The sequence below is a fragment of the Panthera pardus genome, unplaced genomic scaffold, assembly GCF_024362965.1.
Source record: "Panthera pardus isolate Hobbes unplaced genomic scaffold, ASM2436296v1 HiC_scaffold_13, whole genome shotgun sequence".
Lineage (NCBI taxonomy): Eukaryota > Metazoa > Chordata > Mammalia > Carnivora > Felidae > Panthera > Panthera pardus.
The window spans coordinates 56719300-56734035 of record NW_026526688.1 but is presented as its reverse complement, the minus strand read 5'-3'; the positions used below and the strand labels follow the sequence as shown (position 1 = coordinate 56734035).

Here is a 14736-nt window from a genome sequence, read left to right as displayed (position 1 = left end):
AGTATGTCTATTTGTGATCACGGGCTTTTTTTTTTTTTTTTTTTTTTTAAGGTATGAAGAAAACATTATTTAAAATGTGAAGGATTTTTTTTAGTTTACATTTAGTTTATATTTAGTTTATATTTGAGTTTACTTTTGAGTACTTTTATTTCATAATTGTTAATAACTTTAACTTTAATTGTTAATTGTTAAATAAGGCAGAAAATATCCAATATACTTAACTAAATCTCCAAAAATCTTTCCTTGAAGACCAAGCACTCCAGTAAAATCTCTCCAGGCTACATGGCTTCTCAGAATTCATATTAATATGCTTCAGAACTCCACTTGCTAAGAGAGAAAAAGGTTAGAAAATAATGCAGAATACAAAAGGCAGTGTATGTGTGTGTGTGTGTGTGTGTGTGTGTGTGCGCGCGCATGTAAGGGTGGTGAAGAATTAAGCCCCTTGCTCTCTGGATTCTTGCATTTGTGTAAAACTGAAGGGTAATTGGTCTTTATATAAAGGACATATTTAAAACCACTTATTAAATGTGTTTATGTACTCTTTTGAAATGCAAGTGATTCACAAAGACAAATATTGCAGCACAAAGCTTTATTCATGCAGTCATACTGCCAACATATATTGTTCAAATACATTTTAAAATTATGTGAGGAGTTGAAGGCATAACTCTTCACCCTCACATCAGTGTCTTTCTCAAGTGAGAAAGGGATAGAGAGAGTGGAAGTGGGAGGCAGAGGGAGGGGGTGGAGAAGAGAGAGGGAGCGCGCGAAAGAGATGAAGAAGAGAGGAAGGAAAGAAGAGAGAAAATACCAAAAAGCCGTTCTAGGGCCCACAGTCTCATCTATCCCAAGTATGTGGGCATCACATCTAGCTTGTAACAAAGAGCTGGCCATGGCGTTTCTTTTTGGTTCGAGACAAGGCTGATACAGGGGGCACTACATGCATGCATGTCGCCTCAGCTAAGCCCCCATTCCTTCAGGAGCTACGAGCTCCGGACCCCAAGAGTGACCGGTGCACGTTGCTAGGCACGCAGGTGTCTTGCAGAGGCTGCCCAGGTTCGTCGTGCGCGCTCAGGGGCGTTGGTGCATCTATACGTTGGGGAGAGGGAGGAGTCCCTTCTGCCAGAGGCTTACCTCGATCCCCACATTTTCCAGTTATCATGGGAGGAGTGTGCGAGGTCAGAGGGACAGGTAGCCCTTGCAGTGATTAAGCGCGCTCAGTGCGGAGGAGCAGGGCGGGGCAGGAGCGGGGTGGCACTGCCAAATCTTAACGGGGCCCCGGGTGTTTGCAGACCCAAGTATAGCGCCCTGGGTCTCCACGGAGTCGCTCCAGAAGCTGCTGCCTGAGAACCCCGAACCTCAGCTCCGCGTCGCTTCGGGATCCTCTTCATCCTCTCCCCACCGCGTACCTGGCCTGAGCGGCGGGACACGTGCCCAGGAAGCCCCTCTCGGCGGGACCGGCCCCTCCAGGGTTCGCCTCTGCCTCCTGCCGCCGCCGCCGCCGCCGCGTCCCGGCTCGCCGCGCTCCCGCCCGCACCATGGACGAATCGGGGTAAACCCGCGAGCGCCGGCGACTTCTCCTCCGGAGCCTCTGGCCTGGCACCTCTGGGGTGAGATGAGTGGGGGAGCTGGTATCTCTGCCGGTGTGAGGTCGGCCCGAGCAGCCCAGGGCGAGCAAGAGCGGCTCCGCGGAGGCTGGGAGCCGCAAGTCCGCGTCCCGCGGCGTCTTCGCCCTCCTCTTCTTGCCCGCGCCAGGGTTTGTTTATATAGGATCTGGAAGCTGGGCGGAATTGCCCACCCCCTGCCGGCGGCCCGCCCTCCCCTCCCGGGCTCGGGCTCCCGCACGTGGTCGGCACCGGCAGCGTCTCGGCGGAAGGCAGGCGCCAGCGAGCGCGGAGCGGCCAGCCCGGAGCTAGCGCGGCGCTGCTTCGCCTGCGGCTCGCCCTCCCCGGCGCCCTCGCCCACCGCCCGGCCCGGCGCAGACTCGGCTTCGCCGGCCTCCGTCCCCTTCGCGGGAGGGGACGCGCAAAACACCGCCCTTCAGGTGCTCGTGATGTTTCTCTGGGTTCTTTCAGTTGCCGGAAAAGAATGGTAACATGAACAGCGGAGCGTGAGAGCGTCACGCGGGAAGGGGAAGAGATTGATGGGCAGAGCGCTCACTTCGCGGAAGAGCACGTTCCCGGGGCTGCGCGAGGCGAAGCGGCGCGGCGCCTCCACTCCCTGGCTGGACTCCGCTGACATCTGTAGCCTCCCTTCCAGCAGGCTTCCCGCTCGCCAGCCGCCGCCTGCCGAGGACAGTTGAGACCGCGCGTGAGCATCCAGGAGTTTGTGGACCTCCATCCGAACAGGAGTTGTGTTCCGGAGTCCCTGGATCCGCGTGGAGCCCGCCAGCACGCTGGCTTCGGAGGGAGTTGAACTTGAGTTCAGGTGGGTTACCCCAGGGGGAGCACAGCAGGAGGTGTTCGGGGAAGACGAGGAAGGTGATGTTCCAATGTCAAAAGCGGACACTTTTCTACCTGACGCTTGCTGGGGCTGAGCCGCTTCCTCCCACGCGGTTCCCGCTACTGACCCGCTCTTCCCCAACCCTCCCTCACTAAGGGAGGGGAAAACACCAAAACTCCTGTGTTCTTACGTATCTAGCATGCCATATATAGACTTTCATAATTTAGGATTATGTGTGCAATCATCCTGTTTACTCCATTGCTTTATATTAAGGGAGGCTTAATGATTTCCTCAGTCAAGTCATTTACTTCTAAGCCAATAGATAATGCCTTCGTCATAGTTTTCTGGGGGGAAAGTAACTGTGCGTTTGTTCTGCAGATGCCCAACTCCCTCTGAATCGTGCAGACTGGTGCTGAGCACGCAACAAAAGTTTTTAGCTTCTCCTCAGTTTCTGGTGCTTCGCAGGGGAGAGGAAAGGACTTTGGCATTAAACACAAGAACCAGTCAGGGAGCCATCTCCTTTAACTTTTCTTCTCTGTTATCATTTGCAATGAAGAGGAAACAGAAGAGATTTCTGCAGATGACTTTGTTATTCATGGTGGCTTTAATTTTCCTGCCCAATATTGGTCTCTGGTCTCTGTACAAGGATAAGCACCTGGTGAAATCTACAGAACCCGGGGAGCAGCAGGTAAGTGCCATCTGGAGAAAGATCACAGGAGGATTGGTAAGGCGTGCAACTCGCGGGGACACAAGGAAGCAAGCGTGGGGTCGCCTTGGCTTTTCTCCCAAGTCTTTGCAGAGCTGATATTACAAGACTAGAGACTTTGGGATTCAAGTAAGTAGTCTTAAGATCGCAACCAATGACATGGGTGAAATGTAAAATAAACTAGAAAAGAAGGCCAAGAGAGGTCAACAGGAAGAGAAGACAGTCTTTCTCACTTGGTCTTTACGTTGATTTTGAGGTGGATGAAAGGGAACTGCTAATTTGTGGGATGTGAAAGTGGGTTTGGTACAAGTTCAGTCACAGGGGTGTGTTGCTGCTTTTCATCTGGTTTGGGTATCTATATTAAAGTGAACCGGGCTAATTAAATCATTAAACTTGTGAAGTAGGTCTCAAAAAACAAGCTACAATTTTCTGTATTTTTGGTTATAGTTTTTGCTTAGCAACAGCTTTTTACTCTGTGGAAACTTAAAGTCTCTGTTTTTTCTCCTCTGTTGCTAAGGTGGTGGGTTTGGGTATACAGGCAGAGTTATTAAGTGTCCGTTCAGTTTTACAACCTGGTGATAACACTTTGTTGCTAAAAGCTTTCCTTCATATCTGAAACACAGCGGTGGTATGCTTTGTTTTTACACAGAATGCAGTCTGTTAGTATGTGCATCACTCATGACTTAACAGTGATCAAAATAACTATCTTTTTCAGTGAGTAATAATGCAAAATAACCTTTACAAAATGTTGATAAGTAATATTGTTGAATCTCTTGTTTATCAAATATAACAGCTTCTGTAATTAAACTTTTAACAATAGAATGCAGCCTTCTTTGTGGTTTTGATGCAACACTTTTTAAAGAAGTCTTAATGGATCACCTCAGAATATTAATATTCTTAATTTCAAGGGTCATCACCCATGTACATTATGTACCTTGCACATATACAGTGTGTTTAAATGAAAGTACATTTGTGGACAATAGCAATATATAAATGGTAATTAAATATTGGTTCTTATACTTAACAAAGTTTAATCTTTTGCACAGTGAGTGGTTAGTTGTGAAATACGTGGAAGTAATCTGATTTTTCATTTTGACATGTACTCATTACCAGTCTTTAAACTTTAAAGGTAACTAGTTGTCTGTGGACTTTTGGTGGATTGGAATTTTGAGGAAAAATGTTGACATGTTTTCATTTAGTGGTCGATCTGTATCATCCCTTCTATACGGATATAACTTTGATTTGAAGTATATTGTTTTGTTATTGCAGTGAAAAAAAAAGAAGATGGGCACTTTGAATGTGAAACTTTTTTTTTTCTATTTAGATCACTTTTTTCTCCAATCCTTGATATGAAACAAGATTCTATTAATGTTAGTAATTAATACCTATTATGTGAAATTTCTATTTCAAAATAGTTAAACTAACGAAAGCAAAATGATTTTTCCCTGAATTTTGCTAACTCAATTAACAATAACCAGCTGAAATATTTGCTGTATAGCTAACATAAAACTCTAATTAATCTTATTAATGAGATCTTTACAACTTTCACACTGGCTCTTACTGATTTTGACTCTTAATGAGAAATGTGTCCAATGGCATTAAAAAATGAAATATGCCAAATCAACTCTCTGACTTATAATTTCCAAAGGGGTTTCCTTGTTTCTGGTTCTTCTGTGATACTTAATGATATTAGGTAATACTTAATATTAGGTAATGATACTTAATATTAGGTAATAAATTAATGAGTGTGAAAGGCATAGGGTGGCAAGAGAAGGGGCTGTTTCTCAAAGTTTCCTATACTGCGTGGTTAAATAACTGATGCGTATCTGGTGACATTCCAGTTTAACCATCCCATGTGAAAGTTTTGAAACCGAGAATAAAGATAGACAGTAATATGCCATAAAATGAGTGTCAGTCACATACTTTAGTAGTTTTTAACCTGAGAGTTTTAAAAAGTAATATTTCCTTATAGAAACAAAATTTAAAAGGTAGAAATTATCACTTACTGAAAGAAATCATTGTAAAACAGAAAAAGATAGGCTTTTCTTGGTTTTATTCCATTATTAAATATAATTGGAAAGAAAATTAGGACAGTTGACATCATTATACAAGTATTGGATAAGTAAGAGTTAAGTCATATGTATGTATATGTGATACGTATATATACACACTCGACCAAATAAAAAGTGACTTGCAGTGATGAATTAACATGGCTAATATTGTGAAATAATATTTTGCTAATGTATCTATAAATCAATATTACTAAGTCCGCCAAACACCCAGGTTTCCAACTGAAGCATGTAATTTGACTATTGGGTAATGTGTTATTTAAATTTAGCAATTTGTTCTAAAAAGACTATTTCATGGTTAATTGCTAAAATGTTCTTCAAAAGCCATCTTTTACTATATTTATCACTAAGTTGTAAAATCATGAGGGTAGGGATAATGTGCTGATTGAGGCATTGACAGCAGTAAGTACTGAAGCTATTCAAAACAAGTCACGTGCCCACGTGAGCGGTCTATTTTTAAAGCACTTATGTGTAAAACAGCAGTTCTGGTTCTAAGTGTGATGTGCTGGTCACGAGAACTGAAAATCTTTACTGTTTTAAATAGTTTAATTATTACAATGACCTGCAGGGAAATAATTTATGGGAATTGAAAATCATAGGATGGCTAATACTTTTTAAATTCTTCTAATTTGTATTTTATCAGAGCACATCACTAACGGTTTGTCTGTCTATGCAGTATGAAATGTATTTATAAGATAAACTGAGACAAAGTGAGGGTAAACAGAAAATGCTGATGGAAACTATATATTAATTTTCATGCTAAACTAAAGTTTAGTACTTTCCACATTTTTTTCTCACTTTTATACTATTACAAGTTAATTGTATTTATTGTCATTTCACGTTTAGAATAATATTTAGGATAATTCCCATAATATTTGAACATTGGCTCCATCTATGGTGTGGAAAAGAGAAAAAATATGAAATAAAAATTCCCAGATTATTCCTCTAAAAGTTTTTTTTTTTCTCTTTTCTCTCACATGACCAAAGGGGATTGAAAAAATAATGTTAATAAGGCAATAATTAAAATGCAGATTTTATTGTTTGGGCTCTGCAAAGTTGGAATCAAGTTACTGAAATTAATTTTTATGCCTTTGACTTTTTTAAGGTTTTAGAAAAATTTAAAAATATATTGTGGTTTTGGTTTATATTTATCAATAATGATTGTCATGTTATTTTCAGTTGAATTTGTCACTTTTTTGCTGTTATTGGGATGATAGAATTATTTCCTTTATTTTCTTTAGAAATACATACATGTATTAAAAATTATTGATAATGCATATGATATTTAGTTGAGGATGATTGTCATATGATTAATGTGTAGTAATTCTTCATTTCACTTTTCCTTAAAATTTGAATTGCGACTCCTCTGGTTTCAGCTGCATTTAAATTAGTTATATATTTAGATCATAATTAAGCTGTGCATTAGGGTGATACATAGAACAAAACAATGTTTTAGAGCAAAACTACTTCATCCAGCATTGTGCCTTTCTTCCCAATTGCTTATACAAAATAAGTAAAAAAAAAAAAAAATTACCCCCCAAACACTTTTTTCCCAAATACATTAAAAAGTTTAATTAAAAAAAGTAGCTGTAATTTAGCAACAAAGTTACAGATGATATGACTTGCAGAAATAATACAAGAATGTTCAGAATATGAAAAAGATTTTGCAATATTTTTGTAAATTATTTTTGAAATTAAACAACTAGAGTCAGAATTCCTGAATTTTAAAGCAGACATTTTTTCAGAATTATTCAGAATGATTTTAGAAACTTATGTTTGCCCTAGATTTTTTTTACCACATTGAAAAATAAAACCAAAACCAAAAACTAGATGCTCAAGTCACTTTTAAACTATGGAACCTTCTCATTTCTTGTACTTCAGAATCCCAGGTGGTGAAATAGGGCTAATCATGCTTGCCACTTCAGGTATGTGAAGTCCTGAGCTCACATCCTGGGCATGGAAAGTACTGTGTGGTAATATTTTGTTTGTAGTCAGAGCCACATGTAAGTTGTCCATGACAGATGTGGGACTTCACCTTCATTAAAAAACAAATGACAAAACAAAACCTCTCCTGAAAGATTGCTCAGCATCTTTGACCAACTCTTCTAATGTTAATTTGCACCACACTTCGAGGGGATTCTTTCTTTTGGCTAAGAACATCCTTTTTTCCTGTGGCATTTTAAACCTGTTGTATGATGTGAAGATGTCAGATAATTGATAGTGTATGCAGGCTGCCTTGCTTTCCTTTGTCATGCTGATCACTAAAGCTGTAGAGTGTGTCTGTGTTTCTTTTCCAGCAAACACCTCAGATATTGGAAGAGCTAACTAAGGACAGGCGAGAAAATTTAAGGTTTTCCATCTTCCTGCACTCAGGATTATCAATACACTAGATATAAAATGATGCATTAGTTTGAGCCACACTGCTCTTAATTAGCGAAAATGTAGTGTTTTAAATTAGGATTTTAAAGGACCTTTTCTTGAATTTATGGAAAATCCATTCTGACTCGCTACAGGATCGCACCACACAGACCACTGTAACAAGTGTCTTAATTATTTGCTGTGACCTCGTAGATCGCAACATGATTAGTTCATCACCTTGCCTCCTGGGAGACTGTGTGAAACACAGTCTTCTGTTCACAATCTGGTAAAAAATTAGATAGGTTTTTCTCCTGTTCATTGCTGTGTTGGATAAGTTGTGCTGAATCAATTAGCCTCTTGTAAATTTCTTTTTTTTTAATTTTTTTTTAATTCTATAAAAGAAACCAAGTCAAGAGTGGAATGTAGGGAAAAGGGTAAGGAAGTTTGGGTGCTTAAGTAGCATATAGAAGAGAATTGAGGTTTTTTTGTTTTTTTTTTAAGTTTTGTCAGGAGTGGCTACCACCTTTAGGGAAATTTGCAACTGTGTCTCTGCTTGTAACATTTTTATACAGATCAAAGTCAGCTAAGGTACATCAAGAATAACCTAAAGGAGCGGATACAGATTAAATTCAGAAAAGACCTCAGGCAGGTGTAAGTAGGGTCTGGAAGCCCACAAGGTTGTGCTTTGTCTCAGCAGTCACTCATTTCTCATTTGCTTGGCTTACTGATGATGGAGAGGTGAGCACTGGATACTTTCGATTCTTTTTTTCTTTAATTTTTTTTAATCTTTATTTATTTTTGAGAGAGAGAGAGCGCGAGCGGGGGGGGGGCGGGGAGGAACAGAAAGAGGGAGACAGAATCTGAAGCAGGCTTCAGGCTCTGAGGCTGACAGCACAGAGGCTCGCTCGGAGCTGGAACTCACAAACCGTGAGATCATGACCTGAGCCAAAGTCGGACGCTTAACCGACTGAGCCATACAGGCGCCCCTGGGTACTTTCAGTTCTTAAAACTGTCTGACAGGACCATGTTGTTCTTCTCTTTACTTCATGTTCACATGTATTTACACAAGTACCTTTACAGAGTCAAAGGTGCAAATGTGCCACGAAATAGGAGGTGCTCAGGTAGATAGTGAAGGTAAAGACATACTCATAAACTGGATACTTGTTCTCCATATGAAGCTAACAATTCCTAAATTATCTCAATGTAGTTGTAATTCTTGAAGGGACGATGACAACAACAACAACAACAACAACAACAAAATAAAAACTATTGTTCCACTGAGGATATATAGACACACACATACTTATATGTATACTGGGTTTATTTAAGGGTTGTAAAGAAGACACAGGGCATCCACGAATGTTCAAGAACATGCTTACCACCACTATTCGTCACTAATATGCTGATGTCTGTTACTATCAAACTCCAGCTTGGGTGGCCAGAAGGAGGGTGAAAAAATAAAGGTGTATTTAGGGCTAAAGGCAAATCACATGAATGTTTTCTCCAACTCTTCTACTTCTAGTGTGATGGGGGAAAATGTGGGCTGGAGTAGCCGTACTTTCAAAGTATTCATTTCACTTATTCATTTAGCAACACATATCCACATACATCGCCTCACTTATAAGGAAAAAAATCCCCCCAACTGCTTCATTTTCTGCAGTTTTTTTCACTTACTTTTGTAACTTTATGCTTTTTCCATTGCTTTGAATCCATGAGAAAGCTGTTAGTCAACCGAGTTGGAAGCATCATTTAAATCATTATCAGTATAATGCTAGGAAGGCATGGAGAGAAATAAAGAAAGTGCCTCTGTGTCTAGAAGTACTTACATTCGTTTTGCAAGTATGACACTCATAGCAAGGATTTAGCCTTGTTAGAGTTGCATGGATTATGAACAGGGTGATCTGTTGGGTATCTGGTAATAGAATCAACCCTGTCATGGGTGCCATAGAGGATGGCGGTGGCTCTCAGCTGCCTGGTGCAAGGAGTGCTGGTGTCTCAATGAGGGCTGAGAAGGCTAATCTTAAATTTATTGCCAATTACTCATGGAATGTTATTTTCAGTACTCGAAGTCTAGAAAGCCAGAGACGGGATATTTTATTACAAATCATTTTGAACTGTTTTATCATAATAAAAATGAAGGCATCGTCAGGGCCGCCACCCAAGTTTGAGTAAGTTGGGCTTTCTTTTCCCATATTTTTGGCATATCTCCTCAGCAAAAGAATCCAACTGAACTTAATTTTAGGAGAAATATCAGAATTTCCATACTGGCTTGTTCTCCTTCAATACGTAAGGACGGTGGCTCTGGAACCGAGTTGTCAGGGTTCAGATTCTGGTTCCAGCACTTCGCCCTCGGTGGGGTTCAGCATCACTGATCTCCAAATCAGTTTTCTCTGAAGTCAACTGGGAATGACAGTACTTTTCTTGCAGTGTTCCAGTGAGGACCAATGCTTGGTATCTGGAACAGTAGGCAATAAGGGTTAATGAATATAGATTATTGTTACACATAGTGTGATCATTTATAAGCAATCATTGCCTTTAGCAAGGAAATTAGTGTTTGTTCAACAAATATTTACAGATGGTTTTTCTTCTCAAGGTGATGTTAAGAGAGCACAGCAGCACAATGAATATGATACAGGACTGTCATTGATGTGTTAAATCTGGAAAGGAGGGACTGTTCACATGAATAGGGTCTAGAAAATAAAAGGGCTTTTTCTTTGTAATTTTTTTGTTCCAATGCTTAAGGACAGGTTGTTAATTTTATTTTTCATATAATCATTTATTGCAAAAAATGACTAGATTTTTTGGTATATTGCATTCAAAGTTATTAAAAAATTGAAGCATTTAATAGAAGAGATTTTTGTAAGTAATAATTCTTTGTAGTGACCCCTTTCATTTCCCATAACAGATAAAGCCCATGCCTCACATCGAGGCATTTTGTTTTCTCTACATTAATTACAAACAAGAATCAGAGAACTACTTTTGTTGTTTAAATCTTGGTCATGAGAGAGATTGAATTATTCTGAAGAAAAAAAAATTAAAAGGAGAATAGAAGCTATCAAAATCATGAAGCCACTGTACAGAATTTATTATTCCCTTCCATGGAATTAGGAGACACAGAGAAAGCATATTGTATGTGCCTGTTTTTAATTTTCTAAATAGAAAATTGGTGAGGTAAAATTTATAATCATGAAACAAAGAAACGAGCACCAAATGGTAGAATTTTCTGTATGTTTCACGGGCATGTAGAGAAGGGAGAGAATGATAGGTTGGTCTCTGAACCCACTAGACAGGGCTTCATTCCTCTAGGAGGAGAATACAGACCTGCATCTTTTTACCAAAATTAGACAGGGTTGGGATGAGGCTGAGGGAAGGGCAGATACTTCAGTTTCTAATGTTGGGCTCACCACTTACCAAAGTATATCATCTTGGGCAAGTCACTTAACATTGTTGAACCTCAGGACTTCATATGTTAACACAGATATTATCTCATAAAAACATGGCAGAGAAAACCAATTGGATTAATATATGTAAATTGCCTGATGCATAGTAAATACTCAAGGGAAGCTAAACAAACAGCATTGCTACCTTTTTCTCAGTTTTTAGAATATTCATTGAAAGTAGTGAGTAAGCTTAATATTGGGCACACCCAGTAAAAATATAATAAAATATAAAAACATATCCCTGTTAATTTATCATTGATAAAATAGATGTTTATTGGCTATGTGCACGATACTGTGCTACTCCCTGTGGCAAGTAAGTGATTAAGAGATAAATCTGTTTTCAATTAGCTCACAATCTGCTATTAAGAAAAGGCATGCACACACCCATAATTTAGGGATGGATTAAATTGTTTTATAAGAAATACATGTTTCAGTTATATATATAGTTTAGAAGACATAGAGAAATGTCAGTTATTGTGTGATATTTATGTGGTCCTGATTGTTTCCTGCACATTTACTGATTTAATCTTTCAACAATTCATTGAGATAGGTTCTTCTGAATGGCTCAATACACAGTTACATAAGGCACAAAGACAGAATTTGAGTCTATGCACTCTGGATTCATAAAAAGAAAAATGATGAACAGTGTTAACAGTCACATAATTTAAGGCAAGTGAGGACTTTGAAGAAGTGACTGGGATTGATAGTCCCTGATACTGTCTTCATTGTAGTTACACACAATGATAGAGGTAGGAACAAAATTGTAAACGGTTAAATGATAACACTAAGCCTACAACTAAAATATTTTATAGGACAGAGAATAAGTATCGTTGGGGCTAGCATTGATACAAACAGCTGAATGTAGGGTCCTGGTTGACAGGAAACAAGAGAAGCCAGAAGAAAGCTGATGCCGTGGGAGGGTGAGGGGCCAGTCCCCAAGGACAATGAAGATAGATGAAAACAGAGCAGAAGGAGAGAAGCTGAAAAGGTTGTTAGGATCTGAAAGGTAAATATAGAACCTGTGCTTGTTATTGGCAGAGAAGTCTGAGATTTTTCCTATTACAAGTTTCCTGCTAATTTGGAAAAGTAATTGAACATTTGTGAAATGTTCTGCAAAGTGAGAAAGGGTATAATATAAATACATATCTATAATATCTAGATAGATGATAGTTAATTAGATGTTTATCATAGTATATGTAATCCTATAATAAAGATCGAAGACTGTAGTACTGAATGGGAATGTCAAGAAACCGCATAGCTGCCTGGTCAATAAGGCAGCAGTGCACCTGTCAAAATAAATGCAGGCAATGAACAGATGTGCAAAGCAAAATAAAAAAAAAGCAATTGGTTAAGAATACATAGTGGGATGGGGCAGTGGAGGAATATTTATAACAAGGATAAGGAGATAGTGGTATTCAATTGCCAAGAATTTCAAGATAGTAGATGAATAATAAAAGTAATGAAATCATTATGATCCAAACATTAGAGTACAAGCAAGAATAAAAGACAACATATTAATAATGAAAGTTAAAGCAACATTTATTTATAATTTCTTACCATGTGCCAGACACCATGTTAAGCTGTTCTTAAATAGTCACAGCAAATTCATGATACATGGAATATTACTATCCTATAGGCAAAAGTGAAGAGATTTTTCAAAATTTGTGAAGATCTTACAGTGATTATTAATATTGAAGTGTTGGACTGTCTAGGATTTACCATGTAACGTAACTACATTGGACATATCCTGGACCATAGCAACACAAGAAAGTATACATTAACTCAGCAATGTAAGGAAATATACACAGCGGCTAAGGGCTTGGATATGAGAGCCAGGCTGCCTGGTTTCAATTCCAACTCTGTTATTTGCTACCTGGGACAAGTTGCTTATCTTTTCTGGATCTTAGATTTGCCATTTCTAAGATGGGTATAAAAAGTAGTGCCTATTTGATTGAATCGATATATGGGTTAAATAGGTTAATGTGCTCAAAATGTTTGGGAAACTGGATTGCACATAGCAAGCCATTTTAGTATTAGCTATTATCTTTTAGAATTCTAGGGAATTGAGATGAGATAAAAAAGAAGGAAAAGTATGTTCTTACACCATTTCTTTCATAGACCCATCATGAGGGTATATAAAAATCTGCATTAAAAAATGTTCAGAGTACCTTTAACTTCTTTAACTTCTTTTCTTGTGTGTGTGTGTGTGTGTGTGTGTGTGTGTGTGTTGTTTGTGTGTTTGTTTTACTTATAGTAGCCCATATGGAAATAATATAGCATTTAGTTTAAAAGTTTTTCTAACTTGAAGCAAGGGCTCACATAGTCATACATGTCAGAAGCAAACTAAATTTCAACAGAGAATTTAGTTCTTTCCCGCATATGCAATCAGCACAAATGCTGTTATGGTGACCTTTCCCCTCATATTTTTTTTTTTTGTACTGTTTTCTTCACATGGTGTTGATTTCTCAATGTGTATTTTGCCCTCAAGGAATAAAAACTATCTTATAAATTATGTCATTAAGTCTGAACTTCCATAAAGGATTATCTAAAAATGTCTTCAGGGCTGAATAGTTTATTTTATTATTTTATATAACTTGAATTTTAACATTATTGCTCTGGTTGCTTCTGAATGATGCTGTTTGAGCCCGGAGTAGAGAACTTGACAAAGGAAATGCTATCTCACTCCTAGTGCATCAGAGAAAAGAACTGGTTGAAAAGACAGAGGAATAGAAAGCTGTAGAAAACTCCGTGGTGAGGGGAGGTGAAAATGCTCTCATTCCCTAGCTGAGTGAATTTTATCATTTATTTAGGTAGCCTAACAGAAGGGTGTCAGATTAACAACTATGTAATGGGATTGTTTCCCCCTCTTGACTTCTACAGAAACTTCCAATTTTTCTTTCACCAACTAAAGGAAATTACATTTTCTGCATGATCCTTAGCATTTTTAGGCAGAGATCTTGAGTCCTAATATATGAAATATGGAGGGAAAGATAAGCATCAGAGAGGCCAAAGGGATACTATTCAAGGACGGGTAGAAATACAAACTACTTTATCATGTTGCCCCCGTCTTCCCTCCTTTTTTCCTGCTCAGAGCCCATTGTCCTCCCTTTTTCCTTTAACATTTTCCTTAAAGAAAAATTTCAAGTGGAAATCGATTTGATCAATTATTGGCCCTATGAATAGACGAAAGACTTCAAACTCAAAAAGCTTGAGTCTTTTGCAGTATATTAAAAAAAAAGGTTCTATTGAACCTAACTGCATTTTCAATTATTGAAATGTGTATGATGTGAGAAATAGTTTTTAACTCAAGGCTTCTGCTGTTGATCTGTGTTGCTGTCGTTTTGTTTGTAATCCTGGGAGCTGACACCTTATTTCATACTGTGCCATCAGAAGGTAAACATTGCTTAGTTGTGTCACCTCAAGGGAGACGATCTTGCGTAAGTTAAAAATAAAAACTTGCACAATGAAGCCAAAACTACCTCTCTATGCTTTCCCACTCAGCACTTTTTCCCATTTTCTAAAGCTGCTTTTCCCAACCTTCTCGTCTGTTGTCAAATCTCCCTTGCCACCACCTCTGTTATCATGCTCCGTAGATAGCCTGGCCTCATTCTTCACTGACAGCATAGTATTTTCATACTAGGAGAACCAAGACTTCATGCCATAAAATCAGGAAAATTACTTGCAGTTATTTCCCAGGTCTCTACTTGCCTCCTGTTACTGTGGA

The 14736-nt window shown here is 38.8% G+C and overlaps 2 protein-coding genes across 4 annotated transcripts in view; one reads left to right on the top strand and one right to left on the bottom strand.

Annotated features, from left to right (window-relative positions):
• Positions 1–574: 574 nt before the first annotated feature.
• LOC128776445 (serine/arginine repetitive matrix protein 3-like) lies at positions 575–2698 on the bottom strand. The gene is made up of 4 exons (XM_053900700.1): positions 2694–2698; positions 2108–2590; positions 1407–2035; positions 575–1086 (listed from the first exon to the last, which is right to left on the bottom strand). The coding sequence occupies exons 1-4, from the start codon at positions 2696–2698 to the stop codon at positions 974–976; spliced, it is 1230 nt and encodes a 409-aa protein (XP_053756675.1). The 3' UTR covers positions 575–973.
• GALNTL6 (polypeptide N-acetylgalactosaminyltransferase like 6) overlaps positions 2319–14736 on the top strand; it is a 1197302-nt gene continuing 1184884 nt past the window's right edge. For all 3 annotated transcript variants that reach the window (XM_019440998.2, XM_019441000.2, XM_019440999.2), the window contains exons 1-2: positions 2319–2424; positions 2818–3127. In XM_019440998.2, coding sequence (XP_019296543.1) covers positions 2990–3127 — 138 coding nt within the window. In that variant the 5' untranslated portion in view covers positions 2319–2424; positions 2818–2989. The remainder of the gene's footprint in view (positions 2425–2817; positions 3128–14736) is intronic.